General features: G+C 37.8%; 1 protein-coding gene across 1 annotated transcript in view; it reads right to left on the reverse strand.

Moving 5' to 3' along the window:
• Positions 1–25,914, reverse strand: part of slc9a5 (solute carrier family 9 member A5) — a 46,895-nt gene that overhangs the window by 14,273 nt on the left and 6,708 nt on the right. The window contains exons 2-7 of the mRNA XM_017706166.2: positions 16,301–16,603; positions 14,810–14,973; positions 8,885–8,963; positions 6,326–6,503; positions 1,395–1,615; positions 413–615 (exon numbers count right to left, since the gene is read on the reverse strand). Of these exons, the coding sequence (XP_017561655.1) occupies positions 413–615; positions 1,395–1,615; positions 6,326–6,503; positions 8,885–8,963; positions 14,810–14,973; positions 16,301–16,603 (1,148 nt within the window). The remainder of the gene's footprint in view (positions 1–412; positions 616–1,394; positions 1,616–6,325; positions 6,504–8,884; positions 8,964–14,809; positions 14,974–16,300; positions 16,604–25,914) is intronic.

Genomic DNA, 25,914 nt, shown 5'->3' on the forward strand with positions numbered 1-25,914 from the left:
ATGAATGATGTTCTATGACTTTTGCACAGTGCTGCATGCACACAAAAAATTATTAAGAAGGACAGAATTATATTGGGGAATATGGGCATATCAGCTTTTCATATCAGATAATAGCATTTGCCAGAAGTATTTCTGTCTGTCACACACACCCACACCCACACCCACACCCACACACCCACACACAGACATATGCACAAAACATCTCCATAAATCCCTCCATCCATCATAACTATCTCAGAATAGCAGTGTATATCACAACAATTTAACACTGTACCATGGAAATATCAGTGCTGCAAGGCAATTACCCACATTCATACACACTCTCATACATAGACACTACTCAGTTAATCAACTATGTGACTAAGAACAAGACAAGCATGCAAGAATCTATAAAACGTGTGAAATGACTTACCTGAAACATCACTGTGAAGAAAACCACAACTATGGTGGTCGCAACAAAGTAATCCTTTGCCTTAACCTGCTCTCCATCTAGCAAGACTACCAGTGCAAACGCTACTGCCCCTCTCAGGCCACCATACGACATCACCACCTGGTCAATCTTTTCCAGAGGAACCAACCTGAACTTATTCAGAATCCAGGTCTGCCCAACTACACCTGTAAGAGCACAGAAGTAATACTTAGATCAAATACTCAGCAATAGCAAAGCCAAAAAAACAAGGTATAACTTGAATTTCTGTCATTGGCATATTTAATAAAAGAGATTTTTATTTAATTTGTCACTGTTACACAGAAACCATGCATCTCCATTTCTATTGTTTGTTTCTCTTATAAGTAACCATTTTAGAAACAACATTTTACCAAAAAGATTTGCACTTAGCCTTTTGTCGACAATGATGCCAATTTTTTATATATAGCAAAGCAGATAACAATAATTTAATAATGTAAGTGACCAGCAAAATCTGTTTAATAGACAAGTAACGATTCACAAAATTATTTATTTGACTTAATACGACAGTGGTGTTTTGATATGATAAATTTGTCAATACACTAATGACAAGGCTGAAAACATGCCTATACATTAAAACATTAGACTATATGTCAAAGTTTGCATGGTCAGTTAATTATTTTAAAACGATGCTGTATTTTACAGTGCCCAAATCTAATGCCATAGGCACAAGCTAATATTTTCACCCCAAGCTAACACGTTGGCGCAACTAACATGCTAGTCACCATACAATACATTAAACCACAATACAATATGATACAACATGTTGTAGCATTCCATGTCTCCTATTTTTAGATGTAAGGGAACATAAATGACTGGGTTTCCAGTCACACATGAACATTTCTAAGTAAACTGATTTGTAACTGATGTTCATCCATGACTAGACTTCACCTAAAAACATTCATCATCACTTTGAATTATAACTCACCCATAGCTCTAAAGACAAAGATGAAGATTAGGGTGCATGCAATGAGGCCAGTATCCCAGGCCCATTTGGACTTATCCACAGCCGAGATGCCAAGGAAAATGAAGATGATGGTCTCAGCGATGCTGGCCAGAGTCTTCATTGTGTACTTCACGGTTGTGCGGGACTTCTGAGATATGTTGGCCTCCACATATTTGTTGCAGCCAATTCCACAGAAGGTCATTCTGTAGTTGCAGACAGCACATTTAGAGTTAGAAAAATGGCATAGCTCAGCCACAGGCACTTATTCAAGTGCGCCAGTTAATGGGGACATAAAACCAAAGCAGTAATCTCAGCAGAGAAGCTTAATGTCACCTAGACTGGTCCATATAAAATCATGATGGCTCTGCCTTTAATGGCTAAAGCTCAGTAAGACATGGAAAATGGTGTGTCATTTTCAAAGCAAGAATGCATTTCTTATATATGTATATATATATATATATATATATATATATATATATATATATATACAGTGGGTTGCAAAAGTATTCAGCCCCCTTGAACTTTTCAACCTTTTGCCACATTTCAGGCTTCAAACATAAAGATATGAAATTGACATTTTTTGTGAAGAGTCAACAACAAGTGGGACACAATCGTGAAGTGGAACGAAATTTGTTGGATATTTTAAACTTTTTTTAGAAATAAAAAACTGAAAAGTGGGGCGTGCAATATTATTCAGCCCCCTTGCTTTAATACTTTGTAGCGCCACCTTTTGCTGTGATTACAGCTGCAAGTGGCTTGGGGTACGTCTCTGTCAGTCTTGCACATCGAGAGACTGAAATTTTTGCCCATTCTTCCTTGCAAAACAGCTCGAGCTCAGTGAAGTTGGATGGAGAGCATTTGTGAACAGCAGTTTTCAGCTCTTTCCACAGATTCTCGATTGGATTCAGGTCTGGACTTTGACTTGGCCATTCTAACACCTGGATACGTTTATTTGTGAACCATTCCATTGTAGATGTTGCTTTATGTTTTGGATCATTGTCTTGTTGGAAGATAAATCTCCGTCCCAGTCTCAGGTCTTTTGCAGACTCCAACAGGTTTTCTTCCAGAATGGTCCTGTATTTGGCTCCATCCATCTTCCCATCAATATTAACCATCTTCCCTGTCCCTGCTGAAGAAAAGCAGGCCCAAACCATGATGCTGCCACCACCATGTTTGACAGTGGGGATGGTGTGTTCAGGGTGATGAGCTGTATTGCTTTTACGCCAAACATAAGTTCGATTTTGGTTTCATCTGACCAGAGCACCTTCTTCCACATGTTTGGTGTGTCTCCCAGGTGGCTTGTGGCAAACATTAAATGAGACTTTTTATGGATATCTTTGAGAAATGGCTTTTTCTTGCCACTCTTCCATAAAGCCCAGATTTGTGCAGTGTACCACTGATCGTTGTCCTATGGACAAAGTCTCCCACCTCAGCTGTAGATCTCTGCAGTTCATCCAGAGTGATCATGGGCCTCTTGGCTGCATCTATGATCAGTCTTCTCCTTGTTTGAGCTGAAAGTTTAGAGGGACGGCCGGGTCTTGGTAGATTTGCAGTGGTCTGATGCTCCTTCCATTTCAATATGATCGCTTGCACAGTGCTCCTTGAGATGTTTAAAGCTTGGGAAATCTTTTTCTATCCAAATCCGGCTTTAAACCTCTCCACAACAGTATCTCGGACCTGCCTGGTGTGTTCCTTGGTCTTCATGATGCTCTCTGCGCTTTAAACAGAACTCTGAGACTATCACAGAGCAGGTGCATTTATACGGAGACTTGATTACACACAGGTGGATTCTATTTATCATCATCAGTCATTTAGGTCAACATTGGATCATTCAGAGATCCTCACTGAACTTCTGGAGTGAGTTTGCTGCACTGAAAGTAAAGGGGCCGAATAATATTGCACGCCCCACTTTTCAGTTTTTTATTTCTAAAAAAAGTTTAAAATATCCAATAAATTTCGTTCCACTTCACAATTGTGTCCCACTTGTTGTTGATTCTTCACAAAAAATTACAATTTCATATCTTTATGTTTGAAGCCTGAAATGTGGCAAAAGGTTGAAAAGTTCAAGGGGGCTGAATACTTTTGCAACCCACTGTAAATAAAAATTGCTGTCCAAAGATGTACACATATCTTTGGACAGCAATGATATATAAGCGTATAAGCCTATTGCCATTTTCATTGTGAGTAAATTTCATGATGAATGGACTACAAGAATCATCTAAAATGACTTTACATTAAAAGTAAAGTAGATTTTTTCCTTCTCCTGTAATCATTTTGGAGATATGAGGTTTTCTTCCTTCAGTGCCAGGGTCAAGTGTAGAGGAAGGGATTTTGACACCATTTTAACACCAGCATTACCCCACTGGGATTCAAACCCGCATCTTGCTGGCTCCCAGCAAGGAGCTCTTAGTCACTGATTACAGGATGAGTCAGTGACAACACAGCGCTAAATCACCCAAACAAGCACACAATTACTGGGCAGGGCAAGGCAGTTGTGTGTGAGGTGACTATATCTGAACTATTTATAACCACCTCACTTAATGCTGAAGTTTATAACTCCAGGTTAAAGGCCTGTTTGGACTTTGTCAATAAAAAAGTGCCTATATTACTATGTCACTCCACAGCAGTGGTGCTCTTTACTTTCCATATTATTCTCCTCCATGTTCACAGTCCAGGCGTCCATTAGTCTGTGTAAGTCTGTGTTTAGCATCTCACTCTAAAGCGCTCAGTGAGTCAGGCATAATTCCGCATCGAGAACACGACGCAGCTTAACTCTGGCTAAATCTGATCCTGATATCAGATAACATTTCACATCGACATCCCACTAAGGACACATAAGTAAAATATAAATAACATTTACAGTTTGAGGGCTGGAAAAATATAAATGTGTCAAATAGCCATAAGGGGGCACTGTGCACTTTAAAGGAGTTAACAGAAACGTGTAACTCTGCTAGACATCTGAGCTTTTAAATCACATGTGGATTAAGCTGGCAATGCTTACTCTGGTGAAATCTTTCACCAAAGCTTTACTTCAGGTCTTGTCTTCAAATGCAGATTTGTTTGGGATTAATGATGTCATTCCTTCACCCATAATCTCATTATGTGATTTATGATTGCCATAGAAACAATGTTTGATGGAGTTTGAGCCAGAATTGATGATATGGCCTAGGAGCTACTTGACACAGTAAAATTATGTGCCAATTTGAAAGTGCAAGTCATAAATCACAATTAATTCATTTAAAAAAGATTTTCTCCACATTTATTTCACTCCACATTTTTAAATCATTTGATACACTTGATTATACACTGCCCACCAGAAGTCTGGGGTTAATGATACAGCATGTTTTCTTTGTATTTCTGTTAAATAGAAAGCTGTTAACCTTTTGACATTTTTTGGCAAAAGTTATGAATGAAAGGTTTCATGCATTTTATCCTCTTGTTATGATGTCAGCACTCATCAGCACTCATACATTTTAGCTGTTTGAACCATCTTTTGGTCCAAAGGATTTTCAATACGTTCTTTTAACACTAGCTTGGAAAAGAAAACAGTCAAATCAATTACGCAATTACGCAATCAGAGTCTAGAGTCTAACACAATTTTACATTAATTTGCATTATTTTTTAAATGAATAAAGTTAATGAAGACATGATTTCACAATACTGCTACTATATGTCAAACAAATGTCTTTCAAACCAGACATAGCTAGGATTGGTGTGCATCTTTCTTGTATTTTATTTTCCCTGGAGCTGCACCTGTTATATTTTGTTGTTTTATGTAACAAAAAGTCATATTTCATATTTAAATGAAATACACAGTATATTAACCTTTTAACATTTGAAAATAACACAAGGAAAATTTGTTTTTCCATAATATAGGCTGAAAAGCAATGTCACAGTATGTCAATCACATGGTAAACCAGAACAGCTTGCTTATCTGCTTATCACCCAGCACTCCAGGAACACAAAGCTGAACCTTGTTAAATACACTCAATGTAAACAGCTGTTTTGTGTCTACTAAACCTTTACAGAGATTTTTCTGACTTAATTGAAAAGTTAGTGTGAGACATTATTCAGAAAAGAAGGCAAGTAGTACCCAAATTTTTGACAGGCAGTGTACTTGAAACTGGACATCTGGATAAGCCCACTTCTCACTCCTTATCAGGTGAGCAAACATTCACATTTTATTTTGTGCAGACAATCAGTATAGTGCAGGTTATCGGCAAATACTCTCCATGTGTACAGTACTGCACTGCAGTGTCTGTGGCTCCACGGCTCTGTGGGCCATGTGTGTGCTATCAAGGCTAATCGTCTGTCTAAAGGAGCATTTAATTAAGTTCATGTTTCTTTACTGTGAAACCAGACTGAATTAAAGCAACACTGCCTAGGTTCTCTGTGGCTGCATGAAATGAGGCAGCATTAAATTAGCAATTATATGCTGCTGTAACTATGAGGTAAGACAGTACATATGGAGCATCTGTAAAATCTTGACGTTGTGGCAAAAGAAAACAAAGATTAAGGTTAAGAAATGGTCTCGTAACATTGGGTTATAGTTGAATCTTCAAGCTAACTAATATTATGGCCCACTTAGACTCACTGCAGCACACACGTTCATGTGACAAACTTTTACCAACACACTTCTATTCTAAACCTCATTCCTGACCTTGTCTCTTTCACTCCCTTTCCCCCTTCATCTATTTTCTCCTGCTCATTCTCTCTGTCTCTCTGTCTCATAGAAACACTCTGCATTCCTTCATTCATGTCAGACTTCTCATTCATTCAGCTGTCAGTCACCACAAGGTTAGTGCTGAGTCTATGCATGCGTTCAGTGTCTCCAAAGGTTCTAACACTGTGTGTGTGTGTGTTTGTGTGTGTGTGTGTGTGTGTGTGTGTGTGTGTGTGCAGTATGTACTCACGAGAGGATGGCAGAGAGAGAGAAGAGCTCAGCGGTCAGGTAAGCCAGATACACCAGCAGAAAGATGAACAGTGGCTCGATGATCCGGACTTTCTTGGTGAAACGTGTGATAAAGGCCAGGATTACAGCGAAGATCAGCCCCACCATTGTCCCTCCAATACTGACGACGAGAAAGGAGGCTGAAAATAGAGCACATAGGCATAACTGAGATGTATACTCGATAGCAGAGGGGCATTTGAAACGTACTGCAAAAAAAATCTAATTTACACAAGTTTTCACTTACTCAAGATGTAGTCAATCAGGCAAGACATGATTGGTGTACAAACTTTACTCTTTTAATTTAGAGCTGAAGCGGTGAGGCTAATAGCCCAACTGTTGTAAAATCTCCACTAAAATTAGTCTCATCCTCCTCTGACCACATCCCATAGCTGATTGCACCAGCTGAATGTAAGTTCAGTCAAAGTCTAATGTTCAAGTTACCAGCTACTAAAATTTAAATAGTTACACCAAGTAATATAGTTTCATCATTGATTTGAGCAATGGGAAAACCTAAGCCATTTTCACAGGACCCATTAAATGTAATTAAATGCAACAGCAATCTTTAGTAATGTTGATGGAATACATTTCAGTGAAACTGTATAATTTACAATACCAGATGCACAGAAACTGGATTTTCATCTGCAGAGGTGTCAACATTTATAGAAGTGTATTTATGATGTTTTTGATAGATGCGCTGTTCATTTTATCTCTGCACCGTTGTCTTTGTGCAGAAGTGTGAATTGTTTTCACAGCATTTTCACCCCTTATTGCTTGCTTGCAGCTCAATACAGAGTCACCCACAGAGAGCCTACAGTGTCCTAGTTAATTTAAAAATAGGTTTATGGGAAAAATATTGTATTTGATGAAATGAACTAAAAATAGCTTGCAGAATGAATTTAACCAAAACATGAAAATTTGTTACCTTACTGTGTCAGGTTCATGGTTGTAGTAATCTGTTTATGTTGGACAGATTCTGATTGACTGTATTTACGACTGTCAATGTCACAAAAAATGATTTTAGATCAGCACTCCTACTCCTGAGGCAGTTTGTAAACGCAGACCATATTGTCTAAAATGGATGCATTCTGCTACGTGGCGAAGGTTTGCAAATTTTTATAGTTCAAAGAAAGTCATACTGTCTTAAACCACATAGGCATGTCTCTGCAACCTTAATTAAAACTTAATTGAATTTAATTGTTTTACTTGAAAATTGACTATTGAGTTCTATTGTTTGTTTGCAAGGTTAGCCTCACAGCTCCTGTTCTGGTCTAGCAGAAATGGCGTAGTGAGTAACACCTCTGCCTGCCATGCTTCACTGTGGTTTGAGCCCCCACCTGGAGAAGCAACCTCTACATCACTAATAAGAGTTCTTGGGCAAGACTCCTAACATTTGCCTACCTGTGTAAAATCTATTTGTAAGTTGCTTTTGGATAAGAGCATCTGCGAAATTTTGTAAATGTTCTATACTAAAGAAGCAAAATTTGGACTCTTCTCTTGGTTATACCACTACATCATAGCGGAGTGGAAAATTATGTGATTTTTTTGCTGAACTGTTCCTTTAAAGGCACTTAAAATATCAACAATCAATCTGCAGGTTGGATGTTACACGTTCAGAAACATCAAGGCTACAAGACCTCTTCCATTAAAACATACAAAATTAATGCAGTATTAGGGTGGCTGCAACCCCCTAGCAACAATGCCTGATTAGATGCGGACAAGGACTTTTCCACCCACAGCTGTTTTTCCATTTCTTTGGATCTGGGTGACTTGATCCCCAGGTGTTGGGTGACAAAGTCATTCCAGCTAGTGTTCATGCTTCTCACTTAGTGTCATGCCTGGGCCTTTTTGTCATCGCAAAGTAAGAACAAGTTATTGTGGTGGGACAAACATGAATATTGGCTAGAACTGTACAGTTACCTTCCAAACATGTCACTAATCAACAGAAGATATGTAGATTAGTGACATGTGGATGGAAATATGGCCATGTGGCCAAAAAAAATCCTTGTTAGCGTTTATAAACTACTGCATGCAGTAGTCACAGTAAAGATGTCACTTAGAAGCACAGCCAATCAGTGCTTATTATCTGTTGCTTTATATACTATTGATTCACTTTCCTCAAAAAGTATTTAATCTAATTGCTACTCATCTTGATATCTTAACAGCTCATTTGACAATTAGTGCATTTTACCAGTCATGATACCAAATCCATTAAGCTGGAGTTGCACTTGCAAAGCCCCAGCAGGCTTCGTAGAGGAACTGATTCTGCTTGCAGACCCACTCTGTGATTTTAAAGCCATTTACTTTACTTTAACATGATGGTGTCTTTACAATTCATGAGGACAATGCATTTGTCAATGCATAGATGCCTAAAGTGGTCAGAGCAATTTTCTCATGCCATGATGAGTCAATAAATGAACACTTATTAAGAAAAAGGTCAGTCTAAAATGACACAGTTCGTGTTAATAACACTTGACAGTCTTTTTCTGAATATAGGAAAGAAAAGAGCATGCTCTCAACTCACCAACTCCTTTAAAATAGTCTGCTGTTTGGACATTTCCAGGGCCCACCTCCACAAAGGAGATGTAAACTTTATACAGCACCTACAGAACAGAGACAGAGGGAGAAACAACATGGAATGTTAATTTTAAAATGTTTAACATAAAAAAACTCCTGATTGATTCTCATCTCACAACAACAGTACATGAACATTACAAGATTCTTTTATCACTTATTTATGATGAGTCAACCTTTGGAGACTGAAGTCGTCTTTACAGTTGGACCCCATCACTAGAAAGCAGATGTCTCTGTATCTGTGGCCCTGAATTACAGATGGACAGAAGACTTGACAAGCCCACACACTGACCCCATTATAAGCAGCAAGAGGAAGTGTCGGAAAGGTGGAGGATGGCCAAATGAATGTATGGTCGGATAAGAAAATAAACCAACAGATGAATGGACGGATTGGTTACATGGATGGCTAAATGCATGAATGCATGTATAAATGGATGGATTAATGAGTAAATGGATTGATGGATGATGGCTAGATGGATGGATGCGTAAATGGATGGATGACTGGATGAATATATGTCTGGATGGATGAGTATCTAGATGGAAGGATGGATGAAAAAACAGATCGACGTTGGAAGTGGAAGGATGGGTGCATGGATGTAAGGGAATGAATGATCCACTTACATCACATTGTAGATGGACAGGGAAGGTAGGAGGATGGCCAAGTTGATGTATGCATGGATGAGTAAATGGATGGATGGATGGATGGATGGATGGATGGATTTGTATACATTGTATACACTTTCCATGGTCAAAGTCTGGATGGACTTGACAAGCCTACATGAAGCTCAAATAGTGGGAAGCTGGAAGGATGAATGGACATATAGATGCATAAATAAGTGGATGGATGGATGGATGGGTGGATGGATAAATGGATAGATAGACAGAATCGTCAGCAGGTTTATGGCAAAACAACAGCTTGCACTAAACTCCAGTCAGACTGTATTGTCAGCATGTGCAGGTATTTATACAAATAGTCTATTAAGTGCAGCTCCAAACAGACAAGTGGATTGTTGTAATCTTGATTATGCTAATGTCTCATGTTAATGTCTCTCATAGACAACTGTATCAGAACAAATGAATCATGGAAGAGTGAGCAGGTTTGAACCGAAACAACAGCTAGTATTTAACTCTAGACAGACCTTATTATTTGGATCAGGTGTGCTGGCATTTATACAGAGTCTGCATTCATACAGCAGTGTTCCACAAATTAACCACTTTATCCAAATCATTACACAAATAATAATAGAGAAAGAGAAAATTCCAAATCAGATATTGTACACAGCAGACAGACCTGAATAGGAGATTTAATGGACCTCTATATGCACACACTGGCCCTCTAAAACCACAAGTACCCTAGACTGTCTGAGATTCAGTAACTCATTAATGCTGTTCTGTAAATGAATGGTCTACTACTATTCTATTCTACTCCTACTACTACTTGACTAGAAAGAGCTCATGCTGTTTTGATTTTAAATGTACTGCTCACAACCATGAAAGCATATGTTCTATGCTCATCCTCCACCGTAGCCATACTGTCGACACTGATGTGTGGGTTGTTGTGACCTTGATTAATATTAGAGGCTTTGACAAGACGGTATGTTTTATTTCAAGAATCCCAAGCTGCTGCATGAAGATTATCATTATTATAATACGCTCTCTCCCTCCCTCTCTCTCTCTACACACATACATTTATATATATATATATATATATATATATATATATATATATGTGTGTGTGTGTGTGTGTGTGGGTGTGTGGGTGTGTGTGTGTATGTGTATATGTGTGTGTATATATATATATATATACACATATATATATATATATATATATATATATATATATATATATATATATGTATGCAAAGATATCTAAAGATATAAAGATAGTGACTAGTACACAGCATCTTTGATTTGGCTACGGGGCAGGGTAATATATCAATAATAATTCGGCACCCACTTAATATTCTGGAGATTCTTGCTCAGCAAAGCTATGTGGGAATCTACTAAAGAGGTCAAAAGGTCCCTGACTGTGACTACATTATCTTTGCAACTAATCACGCAAGTGAAATAGAGGACTCATTCACAAAAGTTGGTCGTGCAACCATTATGAAAGAGGACCACAATGGAACTTGACAAGAGTTACTCCTGAGCTGACATGTAACAACTTAAATGGAGATTTTTAAGTACTTGAGAAAAGATGATTTTTTTTCTTTCTTTTCAGTCTTCTACAGTCATGTACAGTAGCCATGTGTCATTGAATGAAAAATGGGGCAGCCTCTTAGGCTGAGAATCCTAGGAGAATGCATGACCTTGGTTTCACCCACCAAATGCTGCTGCTTTTGCTACATCATGCTTTCCAAAAACCGCAACAGAGGTTACTCTGTGCAACAGCAGAACAATAAGAAATGAAATGTCTACAACTGCTATTACTCACAGTGAAAAACACTTATGAATTAGGATCCCAGGACTGTTACTTGTATAACTCATAATGCTGTAAATCAGCTTTCAGTAGGGAAAGCTGGCAGCGTTCCTCCCCGTGGATTCGGACTGGAGTAGAGTAGTGAAGTAGAGCTGTAAGAGCAGATTAAGGTGGGATAAGGCGGGCAAAGGTCAAGAATGTCAGAGATGGGTTAGAAGTCATTTAGAGTAACCCAACGCAAAGCCAAAACCATGATTAGAGCTGTAAGTAGAGTAACTGTATTAAATTTATTAACAGCAGCTGCATTGGTAAACCTTATTTGAAAGGAACACAAGCAGTAAAAGGTTTAGGCTCGCAAGCCTATTCTATACCAATAAGAGTCCTTGGGCAAGACTCCTAACACTGCCTTCGCCTTCCTATGTAAAAATGATCAAATTGTAAGTCGCTCTGGATAAGAGCGTCAGCCAAATGCTGTAAATGTAAATGTAAATGTAAGCCAGACTATCATCAGAGTCTAGTAGGTTTCATCTCTCAGTGTTGCTGAAAGGGATTTCTGACTGACCACCAGAGACTACTGTTATTGCCTGAGTTGTAGGGACATGCAGTTCTCAAAACAGGGCTACTATAAAAACAGACTAAAGCAAAACAAAGTAGTATGCCCGTGATATCTTGGCTATTAGCTAATAAATGCTTCAAAAAAATTCATGAATAACTTGACATGATGGAATCATCTATTATCAAGGCATTTCCAAATCATGCCACTTACTGAACTTATTTACTGCTCATTTGTTATTATTTACTAATTATTTATGATCAGCTGTTGTTTGAATGAATTCTGCAACAGCAATTATTATAGTTTCCCTTTCCTTCTAAATTATTATTGTGTTTGTTGTTATCAAAGTATTTTGCTAAAATATTTAATGTCATTTTTCCCCCATACTGCCCAAATTTACTACTGAAAGAAGAGTACAGTTATACGAAGCCTCTCTGTGCTGGATCCTTTCTGAAGGCAGAAATAAAGCAGATACTTCTGCTACTAGAGCTGTGGCAACCTTAATGACTCGCCAGTGAGGGGCACATTTATTTAAGCAAATTGTAAGTACTCTTTTAGTACAAGGTAAATTAATATTGCAGCAAGAGAGATGAACCTACTGCAATCCACTTTATTGCTTTTTGTACTAGCAAAACAGGTACATATGTATATTAACTTTATTTCCATTATATTAAAGCCATCTAGTATCTGACTCATCATGTTATTAACAAACGAGTGGTTACATTCATTAGCTGAGAGGTAATAGTAATAGCTACAAAGTCAATATCAGTTTCTCAAATTACAAGGCTGTCTAATGAAGACGATTTGTTCAAGTAATTCAACAGCACTTCCAGTGTTACTGGATCATTTGCATGTTACAATTTCAGGACCAAATGCAGAACTCACTGCCAGCAGTCTGATACTCAGCGTTAAATGCCACTGAATTAAGGAGATTCTTTTGGTCCTAACTCAAATGTAGCCATTAAACTGTAATTTGTAGGGCATTATTGAGCTACTGTTACTATACTATGCTACATTATACTGTGTAAATGCTTGTACTGTACGCTCACTTTAAAGGAAAGATGAAAGGCAAATGAGGACTGCTAATGTCATGACATAACCATGTCAGCAGCAATATAGCAGATCATTTCAGCATCAGGTTGCCATAACGACCAGACAGCAGACTGGTGAGAGTTGAGGGAATGCATGGTCAGAAAAAAGAGCATCTTTTCATTCCATCCTTTCTGTGATTTCCAACTCCACGGGGGTCTTTACAACGATGTACTTTTACATAAGCATAAGGCACAGCAGGTTAGTATTGTCAGAGAACATTACAAGTCACTTTTACAGTTCTAACTCCTACATATTCACTATTATTAATCAGGCCAGCAGTCCCAAAACTGTACATGTCCAAACGCCCAAGCTAGCACGGTACATTGTTTCTTCACATATTTATACTAACATGTCATCATTATTGGCTTCTAACAGTAGTTACTGGTTTTCATGGATTAATTTCTCATTGTCACTCTAAGAGGCTTCTAACAGTAGTCATCAGTTTTCGCTAGCTCATCTAAACTCGTTACACAATATTCACTACTCTATATTCATTAGTCAATTCTTCATTCTTTATTTATATTGCTCTTACTGTGTTATTGTTGTGCTATCCACTGTTGACCAGAGAAGGGTGGGTTCCCCTTTCAAATCTTGATTACTTTAAGTTTCTTCCTATCTAAGGGAGCTCTCAGGGAGCTTTTTCCTTGCTAGTCACCCTTGGCTTTGCCACCTGGGGCCTAGACTTGGATTTCTGTAAAGTTGCCCATTGTAAAAAAAAATTAATTTGAATTTAACTGAAAAACTGAAAACATGAAATGTGCTTGAAATGTCTAGGGTCATTTTGTATGTTTTGCTCTGAAGCATCATAAAAAATCATGCTTTATTTGGAAATGAATGTAAAACAGATAGTTTAACAGACATGGGAAGATGGATAAAGAGCTCTGATTAACCACCCTAACTCTCAATATATAGTCATAAATGTCTAAGTGAAAAAGGCAGTCTTACAATTAAAAACTGATGCAATCACATAATGTTAGTGTGGGAACGCCCGTTTTATATTTCATTCAACAAGGGTATCTAAAAGAACTCAGTGACCATGCAGTGGCACTACTTTAAAGTTCCTTGACCTCTGTGCTTTCTTTAATGTGTTTATGTATTTTGAATCTAGCAAAAAAAACACAAATGAGCATCACCATTTACTGGAGCTTTGTGGGAATCATGTGACTCCCACCATCTGGGTTTTGGGGAGCATGGCTCTTTGTTATTTCCTCTGTTATATTTAAAACATGGCTACAAAACGCCAAAGGGTGCCCGCAAACAAGTCCCCAATTAATAGGGGTGAAAGGAGCTAAATGGCTAAAAACACAAAAGTTAAAATTGTTTCTAAACATTTGCCGAGAACTTTCCTTTCATTTTAGAAAGTAGAAGGATGTATTCCACTAAAAAAAGCAAAGAAAACTTACCTGTGCGTTTCCCTTTTTTTTTTTTTGCTAGCTGGAAGACGCTAGCATTTCTGCTACTGAGTCCTGATTGGTTGGTAAGAGGAGCAGCTCATTGGCTCGCGTTCACTGATATAATGGATGCACAGAAATCGCTGTTTTAAACTCCTATAACTGAAGTTCAAAAGTGCCTAAAAATATATCAGCTGTGTTAAAATGTTTTCTGTGTTCAGGAAATGAATGTATTATATTATATTAAAAATGTTTAAGCATTTAAAAACTATGATTTTGTGCAAATGCTCCAACTTAAGCCATTCATTTTGGAATCACTCAGGAGCGCCCTCTAGTGTCTGAGAAACCCAGAAAACATACTGGGTTACCACTCAATACAGAGTGGTAATTCTCCTCTCTACAAGTTCTCTGGTGACTCACCACAGTGACTGCATCATTCAGGAGTGACTCGCCAAAGACGATGATGAAGAGCATCTCGTTAACATGGACTTCCTCAAACACAGCGAGCACCGCCACAGGATCCACCGCTGAGATCAGAGCTCCAAACAGCAGGAACTCCATCAGACCTGCCTGTACCTTATCATCTGCACACACAAATATACACAGAATCACAATCATAGAGGCACATTCCCTCTGGTATGCCTGTTCAATGGTTATCACAGTGACTGAAATACACAATCTATCACTCTTAAGTAAAGTAAAGGTGCCAAGTGGAAAAGTGCTTTTAAAGTGACACAGAAAAGCCATTTTCGACTTCAAAGAGGATTGAAAAGCTAATTTAAAAGAACTTTTGATGGTTCTTCATGGCACCTTTGAAAAAAGTTACATTTTAGAACCTCTCCTTAAAAGGGCTCTTATGGATCCCCATTTTAAATGTGGACTTATGGCAATTCACCATTAAAACAGGGCCAAAAATTACATGAGCAAAGTTTGATTAGAATGACTTAAACCTACAATTTTCCAGAGTAATCAGAGAAGTCAGAGCTCTTTAGAAGCTCCAACATTCCCAAGTTTTAAAGACTTTCAAATGGACTTTCCCTCTTTGAAATTTCCCAGTTCATGAATGTAGCATACAGCTCTTCAGATTTCTATTATAATACCTTTGTTATGACTCCAAAACTAAAGCCTAAATGTAAAGGAAGTACAGGTGTCAGGTAAAATAAGGGCCAAGAAAACTTAATGCTGGAAGACACAACAACTAGTCCTATGGAGGCTCATTCCTGCCAGGCAGAGGAAAAAAAATTCTCTGTTTCTTATGAAATAATCATTTTCTCAAAATTTTAAAGTATCTGGACATAATATCTTATTCTCTCAAAATTCTGCATATATGCTGCAAATAAATAAGTAAATAATGACTTATTTATTATTTCTTGAGAGTCTGTATTTAAAAAAAATTATTTTCAAAGTAGTATCTCTATTAAATAATAATAATAATACGAATACTAATACTACTACTAATAATAAATCTATTTTCCAAATAGTATCCCTGTGTACCCTTGTGCTTTCTCAAAATTGTGACTCAATTGTGACCTGTTTTCTAATCATTTTAAACTGTTAACATGACATTTTAACATAGTGTCATTATCAAAATAAAAAAGTAAGCAGGTAATTCATATTTTTGAGAAAATAAGTTGCAAAGGTGCAAAAATAGCCTGAGTTGAACTGTTTTTGTGAAGTCACATTTACATGTATCTGTCTATTCAGTCTACAGCAGTCTGGCTCCACTGATGTTATCAACAACATGTTTCATCCAAAACTGATTTAACACAATATAGAAAATGGCCCCTTCAAGCCTTCTACATAATATAAAGTTCCTACACAAATTAGTTTCCCCACAAGCCAAGAACCATTTGTTTTTAAGACTGTAATTGAATGATAGTTATCCTCCTGTCCCGCACCATGATAACTCACCAATGACCCCGGCCAGTTTAACTCCATAGAGGCAGAAGCCTGTACAGAAGGCATTCCACAGAGTTCCCACCACTGCATACATCAAGATTGCACCCAAGTTGTCGAAGAAGAGACGGGAAGGCATGAAATACCCAGCATCTCCCACTATGGTAGGCAGAAGGAAGAGAAAGAAAAGGCCTGGGTCCAGCTGGTAGAGCTGCTTCTTGTTGGCAATGAGGACCACGGCACCCAGGACCAGACCCAACAAGATCAGCACGCAGCTCTCCGGGACCACCGTGGTGAACCGCTGAGAGAAGTGGAACACTAGGAGGAAAAAAAAGGCAAAGAACTGATCATCCACAGGCCTAACGACACTATGTAACAGTGGTCGCATGATATCTCTACAACAAACTCATTCTTATCTGTGAACAAATGGATTTTATCATGAATTTATACCGTCTTCAATGGCCTTTTCTACTGTATTAGTTTTATCTAACATCGCATCAAACAAGTATTTGTCAGGCATTGTCTGTAACAGGCTAATCACTGGAAATATCATTTCCTACATTTTGACATTTTATACCGGATACATAATAAAACTCTGTTGAGGCTGGTCTAATGTGTTGACGCTGGTATATCCTCTTCTTTTCATTGTGCTAATTTTCAGTCATGCAAGTACGTATTAAATCCTTCCTGCTATTTTATGATGTCTTAACTTATTAAATGTTCATTATGCTTCACCGCTAATTTGCAGACATTTACACTGGTCAGCCAGTTTGCATAGCTAGACATAGTCCACCACTGCAGTAGCTAAATAAAACATTTGCTCATGCAGTGGACCTGACCCATGTAAATTTTACTACATTTTACAACCTGGCATATCTAGATGCCTAAATCTACTCATGCACACATTAAAGGTAGTTGGTTAACAGTCTTTGCTGAATTAAGCTGCTTATCAGCTTAATCAGTTCAATTGGTTAAAATGGTTAGTAAGGTTTGGTGGCAAGGCTGGAGTTTACGGCAGTTTGAAAAGCAGGTTTCCAAATCTGACTGAATGGATAAACTGTATCAGCAGTCTCTTAAAAACAGGTGACAACTAGGGACAAGGGGCAGGATTTGTCATAGCATAGTTTTTTTTATTTTATTGTATTATTGTATTATTAAATTAACCCAATATTTGTTAACTTAGATTTTTTTTCATGTAATGTTTTTGATACGTGTAGATGATGAATGCAAATGTAAACTTATGATAAACCAGAGTCTGCAGGTGTGATGAGTCTCATATCCCATTACGAGAAGCAGTTTATCAGTAAAACTGAACTGAATGGAACTGGAAATGAACTGAACTGGAAACGAATTGAGTTTAGAATAAAGGGAAGTTGCAGAGCTGAGATTAAACCTCTAGGGCACCTGGCTGCCGAGCTGCTTGCAGAGGTAAGACACCTGAGAGAGGGAAGGCAGAAAGAAACAGAGACACATGACTGTGAATCCAGGCTGCATTCTGAAAGTCCCTTCCTTTCACAAAGCATCTCTCTTTGCACTGGCTGCAAGGGGACACTTTTGTTTCTTCAAGGTTATATTTTAGGACACAAAAAACAAAAGATTGTGCATTAATTTTGTTTAAAATTTGTTGTCTGACTTTTCCAAGGTAGGATTAAATGGATTTAGAAAAATAAAAATTTCCCAATTTTCCAGCAAACCCTTAAAGTATTTCGAAAGATATTTTTAATTGCAATCAGCTTCAATTTACAATCTATACTGGTTGCAAATATAAATGTGTGAAATTAAATTTATTTTCATTTCATTAATGTAATGTTTTGGGGTTTATTTTATTCAGCACAGATTCCAGCAAACTAGTCTGAAACCCCAGCCTGCAAGTTAAAGGGGAATGTTTTAAAAGTGATGTTTTAAAATTTCTGCATAATTAATTGGTTCATATGTAAACAAAATAAATCAGAGTGGTTTGATATGAAATGATTTATTGCAGAGAAACTTTCCAACTTGGTACAAATTTCCTTACAGTGGCACTGACAGGAACAGGTCATGAAGTCTACAATGCAAATATTGCCATTTTGTTTACTATGACAAATAACCAGCGAACCTACATGTATATTCGAGTTCTGATATGCAATGTTTCTAATGTTACAATCTGAAAAAGTTCTTATGTACTGCTTTGCCTTATAAAATATGAATATTTATATATACACTAAATGGACAAACTATTGGGATACTTCCCCTAATTATTGAGAAAAGATGCTTCAGCCACACCAATTGCTAACAGGTGGATAAAATTTAGCACATATCTTTGCAGTCTCGATAGACAAACACTGGCAGTAGAATGGGTCGTACTGAGGAGCTCAGTGACTTTAAACATGGCACTGCCATAGGATGCCACCTCTGCCACAAGTCAGTTTGTGAAATTTCTGTCCTGCTAGATCTGCCCCTGTCAACTGTAAGTGCTACTATTGTAAAATTGAAGCACCTAGGAGCAACAACAGCTTAGCCATTAAGCGGTAGACCACACAAACTCACAGAGTGGGGTCGTCTAGTGCTGAAGCGCATAGTGCCTATCCTCTGTTGAATCTCTCAGTAATGAGTTCCAAATTGCCTTTGGAAGTAGCAACTTCAAAATGACTTCTAGAGGTCATTAAATTCTTTGGATGGCTGGTTCCAATCAACACCACTGTGAACAACTCTGACTCGGTAAGTTTCTCCAGAATGCAGCATTTCAAATCAAACCACTCTGACTAACTTTATTTGCATCTTAATGATATAACAATATAATTATGCACAATATTTTGAATAACAACAAAATTGCCCCTGTAACAGCAACAAAAGGAAAAGAAAAGCTCCCTGAGACAGATTAGGGAAGAAAACTTGATACACATGATTGGTTACAGTAATCTGAGCCTGCGCCTGTAGCAGAAAGGGGCAGAGAATTGATGTTGATTCTGATTAACGTTTCCAGTAGACTGTAATGTTTTTTTACAAGTAATACGAGCATGCAGCCAGAAGAACTGAACACAAATTATAAACCAATTTACATGAGTTCTGTACAGCATGAGTAATTGCGCATACTGAATAAAAGCCTTTATGGCAGTTGAGTTTGCTGGAGGGACAGTATATGTGGAGCCATTACCAGAACATAAGCAGATAAATAGGGATGAACATGATAACAGCTCAATATATTGTTGGTTAATCATTAACAACAGCACAGTATGGCCACTTATCCAAAATGAACACTAATAAATTACAGAACTTTCTGGTGCGTGAGCAACTGCCGCATCTCACGTTTCAGATGAGTGTTCGGTGAGTGTTCTGCCGAATCATACAGGCACATGGTCTAACAAATGCATGCTAATTTTTTAACAAAAATATGCCAACCACACAGCACAAGCATTGTTTTTGGCATACTGTAGCTGCATTATGTCATAATTTAGGCACAGGATGACCTGTATTCATTTCAGTAATCCATAATGGAGATAAGTTCATGCATCTATTTAATTTTTCAGTCATCCAGCCATGCCTTTGACTTTCCAGCCTCTCAAACATCTATGTGTAAATCTGTTTATGCAGTTTTTATCACTTAATTGCCTCGTAATCACACTTTTAATACACTTCTGAATTTTAATTTCAATATCAGTGACTAACACTCACTCCGTCCATTGGAATGTGCTTCAAAACGAGCACAAAAACAGAGATGGTATCAGACGACCTGCGTACTGACAGACTGAAGATGAGACTACGCTGAGGTCAACACAGTTTAATCTCCATGTTATTAAATTACTTCCATGGTAAAGGTTCTGCTGCAGTGTTTCAAAGACCTGGACAATCTCACTCGTTCTCCCACAGACAACCTTACACTGCAGATACTTCAGGAGGAAAAACAGCGTGTAGCATGTGACTCAACAGGTCCATGCATAAGACAGCCAGACTTCATTTAACACAACGTGCAGATTCCATTCAGGCCTGCACGTCAGTGAGTCTGAATGGTACGGCAAATACATACTGCAAAGTGGTCATGTGGTTACACAGAGAAGAATATGTACCTTATTTTATTTTTATAACAGGTCATAATCATGTTTTTTCATATACTCAGGAGGATAAACGGTTTAGATGATGAGTGAGCTAGTTAGTGAGTGGGAGATTGATGTAGTATGTAATAGAGTTGTAAAAATGCATTGTGATGTGATATGACGTTGTAAGACTGTGACAATGTGAACATTGTGCAAAATGAACATTGTATTAATTCTGGATTCTAACACAATTAAATTGCTCACCCATTCAGCTACTTTAAGTTGCACCCATTGCTGACATGCTGAACTGCACATACAGGGTATAATCTCCATAAAAAAGCATTGCTAATAGAATGGAGGAGCAGCCACACATGAGACAAAGATCACCATGCCCAATGCCAAGCATCGACTAAAGGAGTTTAAAGCCTCATTAGGCTATGGAGCACTGGAATTAGAGTGTGGGAATATTTAGCCCTTTAAATGGCCAGAATCAGCTGGAGGGTCCAAACTTTTATTACACACTTCTAGAAATTAAGAATAACTTAATTTGCACTGTAGCTATTTAAAAAAAGCCTTAGGATGTAATAGACCTCAGAAGCCATATCATCATTCTGTAGTCGACAGGCCCATATTAGGTACACCGCGTCTAAGCTATTTTTCTCTATGAAAAAAATTAAAACGCTGCTATGACGCCCTTAAGTTAACAAAATTTTCCAAAACTGATACTTTTAGATGTAGGGATATTTTTCTAAGTGTCACAGGATCCTCTGACCAGAAGTCTGAATCAGAAAGCCTTTTCCTTTCACGAAGAATCTTTCTTTTTGCTGACTGCAAGGACACTCTATTGTGTATTCAAGGTTATATTTTAAGACAACATTAAAAACATTTACAAAGATATTTCACAAATTTTATTCAGAAACTTTTTAAAAGGATTTAAAAAGAAGAAACTGCCCATTTTTTGTATCTTAATGTATCTTGAATTATCTCCATTTTAATAGAAACTGCCTTTGAACCATTAAAATTCCAGGCTTATACATATGAAGTCTTATTATTCAGTAACTACAGGGACTTCAAACTGCAAACTGGCTGAGCTATTCTTAGGTTACAGAAGCATGTACTAAAACTTTGGTCCTGTCTGTGGCCCTGGCCTGTTAAGGGGTTAACGTAAAATCTGTATTTACTATAGGGTGAGGTAGTTTCTAAAACACCATTAATTTTTTCTTATAGATAAAATCTGCTTAGAACCAGAGGTAGGTGGTATGGCAAAATATTATATCATGATACTTCAAGACATTTTCATATGCATCACGATTTTTAGTTTTTCTGAGATTTAATAAGCTGGAACAGATAAAATGGTACCTGCAGTGCCACCTATGAAAAAAGAACAACAATAACAGTAACAATAAAATAACCCACAACTACAATATATTTTATTTAGTGTTACAAAATTTTTTACTGCACTGCACTAAATCAAATTAAACATGCTTAGTTTTTCTGACTTTTTAATGAAATATGCAGTTAGTCAGTGTTCCTGAATAAATAAGGATGCTGAAAATATGCTCAGACAAGAATACTGTGGCATAATTTATCAAAATAATGATCAAATATTCGGAATTCCTAATATGGCCTTAATGTCAACAACAGCGTGACGCACAACTTCAGAGGTCAATAAATACATCTAATTAGTGAATTCTAATTAGTGAATTTTAAAAAGTGTACTCATTGCTGCCACAGGTGTTCAGGTGCCCACACGCAACTTGTATAATCTCCATACAAAAAAAGCACTGATTGATAGAAAGGGACACAACGGAGCAGCTGCACATTATACACAACTATATTCCTGGAGGGCTGGCGTCCAGCACAGTTTGGTAGTTGTCCTACTCAAAACACACTCACTAAATCTGGCAATTCATCAAATAAACAGTAATTGTGCATTAAAATGTGTGTTTTCTGAGGAGTATGTGTGCTTATTTTCACTTAAAATCAACAAAACATCATTTGACAAGCGGCGCATTTTGCATAAAACTGCATGTCTTAGGCACTAAAAAAAATATTGATCTTGGCAAGAAGATTGATTTTTCCTGTAAAAACACTAAACACAATGAACCCCTTAATAGACAAGTGCCCGCCGACAGGCCCAAAGTTTTATTACACTCTTCTATAACCTTAGAATGGCTCAAACAATTTGCAATGAAGTCCCTGTAGCAACTGAGTAATAAGCCTTAGCATGTAATAAGCTTGGGACTTTAAACATAACATTAGCATGAATACAGTAAAAAGAATTCCTTGTTTTCAGTAAAGCCACTGATATCTTGGTTGGAAGAACACAGTAAAAACACATCTTGGCTCCTGGCTCTTCTGTGCATTACAGTCATTCTTTGGATTTGCTAAATTCCATCAACAGCACACTTGATTTAATTTTTTGAAGGATTAATTAATCATATATAGTTGAATTCATATATAATTTTCTCAGATGCCAGTACTATGTGTACATATGCATAGCAGTGTGGAGCCTGCTTAAGTCCAAGTGACAAGAAACAAGAAGTCAGGCGCCAACACTTTGACACGTTCCATAACAGTAGAAGTATTAGTGAGTGAACGAGCCTCTTAAATCCCCAGTCAACACAGTAGATTAAACTAATTTACAGTCAAAGCAGCGTAGCGTGATGAGTCAGCACAATCAGGGGGAATGTCATGCTTTTCCCTTTACATTAAAGATTATTAACATTCTAACAGAGTGAGGAAACAGATAGCAGAGGGAGAGGAAGAAAGGAGAAAGGGTCAGAGAGAGAGAGAGATGAAAGAGGGAGAGAGATGAGAAGAGAAGGAAGCTAACAGGAGCAGGAGGGTAATGAGAGAATCTAATGGCAGTAATTATTCATGGTTTTTATGGACAGAGTGATTAGAGCACGACAAACACACACACACACGCCTCTACCAGGGACACATCAATCATCCTGTGACTCATTCATCAGAGAAGACAAAAACACTCCTCCCTCTCTCGCTTGCTCACACACGACATATTGTACATATACAAATATACACACATACACACATACACATCTTACTGAACATAATACCCATGTTTAATACAGTACTGTGCAACAGTCAGAGACCACCCTTCATTTATTTAACTTAAACAAGTTATTCATTTTTCAGCATTATAATATCAGTAACATAAATATAATAGCAGTAAATATGAATATAAATCTCAGCATTCAGTGTGCACACTTCGCCATTCTTCTCCTGAAAATTCCTTTCAGTTTCAGGGATATTATTTCCACACAAGTTCATTCTTAGATGCTGGGTGTATTTTTTGCTTCTCATAGTCTTAGTATCCCAAACACTTTGAATAATGTTGACGTCTGGACTCTGGGGTGGCCAGTTCAATGTACTGACACCAGCAGCTTCCTTGTTTGGTTTGCAAATTTTCTTCTATTTTCTCCACTTTTCTTCTTTTTGTCCATTTCCCTTTCTCAGTAATGGCTTCTTAACAGCTGCACATCCTTTCATACTCACTGAAATCATCAGTCACTGAAGTTGTCTTCTCACACTGGAAGGATGGACAGAAACACCTGTGGATTTTTTCAAATCTTAAGCAAGAGTGGAACTTTTTGGAAATTTTATCCTCTCAAAGACGAAAGACGTAAGCACTGTTTATGTGATTGTGACCATGTTGGTGGTCTACCTGGTCTTGTACAGCTGTTAGGAGTCCCATTTTTTGGAATTCCAGTTTTAGAAGCTTCTTCTATTCATTTGACTTCCTCCTTGTTTATGCAAGTATATGATCTTATATCTCCTCAGAAAATCTGCTGAAAAATGAATAACTTCTACGTTTGGCCAGAAAGCAAATATATAAAGGGTGGTCTCTGAATTCTGCACAGTACTGTATGTGGACACTAAATCCCAAGCACTTGCACACACTCATTCACCAGCAATAAAAGAGACCTACAAAAGCAGTGGTTAAGAAGCAAATGGTCCCTCTTAGGCCTGCTTTCAAGCGACAGAGAGAAAAATAGAGATAGGAAAAGGGCAAGAGAAAGAGAAATCTAATCTCTATCCATCACACCCAACTCCAACCACACATACAGGCTTTCAAACTGCAATTTCTCTGGAGCAGATGAGCAATTAAAGCGCCAGACCCACTTCCTCGAATCAGTTGCTAGATAAGACCAATGCTGTGGTAATAAACAGCCTCCTCAGAATTAAACACCCTATTAAGTAAACTCTCTCTGCCTTTATCGGCGTTTATTGAGATGCCCTTGTTTGGCGGGTCCGCTGGACGCCAGGCATTTCCAATGATTTATTAACAGCTGTTGTATTAGACTAGATAGTGATCATACGTATAAAACTTCAGAGAACACACAGTGATACAGTTGGCCTTTTATTTTCTAATGGACATGAATGTGTGGAAATGGGGGGACAGACCTGTAAACAGCACTCTCTTCCAAAGATGTTGTGACCACATGGAACCAGAAGCCACTGCACAGCAGATATAGCAAAGGTGAATGCTCTACTGCCTTCACTGAATATATTTCTAGAACTTAAACAAAAGTTAGGGTCACTCAAATGAGTTAACCATGTAAATGCTAAGGACTTGTATATGGACCCACACTTTAGTGCCTCAGGGGTGCATGATACACAGTGGGCCCAAAATGTATGTGGATATTTGTGCCACACTTAAACTATGTTAAGCTCATTTTGCTGGGAAATAAAATGTCAAACCATGTGGTGTTTTATTTTAAACAGACTGTAATTTTCTTCTTGGTAAAATATTCTATAGAAAGGTCATTATCGTTGAAGCAATTTCTTTACAGACTTCTACAGGTTTAAAGAAAAACAGCTCCAGATTATCCACCTCTGTGCTTTACAGTAGTCTCAGTGCAGTCTGGTTAGAGCTCTTCTCCAAGCTTTTCTTAGCGCAAGTACATGAATGCAAATGACAACACCTGACCAATACGCTGGAGACGCATGGTTCTTCTGTACACACTCTCCATGAGTTCTTACATTACTGTGGCGGTTAAAACATTCAGTATTCTGATCTACTGTGATTACAACAATAACTAAACATGGACATTAGAGGAGCACTATAAATTGCATAAAAGCTGTATAATTATTTATTATTTGTATGTGCACTAGCGCAACATGAATTGATTAGAATCCATCAGCCCAGAAATTCCATATCTGTGTATCCTCACTCATAACTGTAACATGGGAGAGCATTGAAGAGGCGGATGCAAATGCTGAGAGAAGCGAGATCCAAAATCAGGGTCAAGACAGTCCTGGGTCATAGAGCCAACATGTAGAGAACGGGGAACAGACATAACGAAAGAAACACAGGGTAAACAAACAATCCAAGACCAAGACCAAACACTTCAAACAAGAACCAAACAGCACGAGAATACAATACAAAGACCAACAAACAAACAGGGGAAGACACAGGGCTTAAATACAACAGGGATAACAAAGAAAGCAACTAACATGATGTGACTAGTTTCATATAAGCTTAAGATAAGTAGGAGCGACTAAACAATAAACCTTGAAGTTAAGGTGAAATGGAAATCATAAAGCATTTTCCATACCACACATATCATTCACCATTACTTAAGTGAAATACAT

The sequence above is a fragment of the Pygocentrus nattereri genome, chromosome 25 (genome assembly GCF_015220715.1).
Source record: "Pygocentrus nattereri isolate fPygNat1 chromosome 25, fPygNat1.pri, whole genome shotgun sequence".
NCBI classification, from domain to species: domain Eukaryota; kingdom Metazoa; phylum Chordata; class Actinopteri; order Characiformes; family Serrasalmidae; genus Pygocentrus; species Pygocentrus nattereri.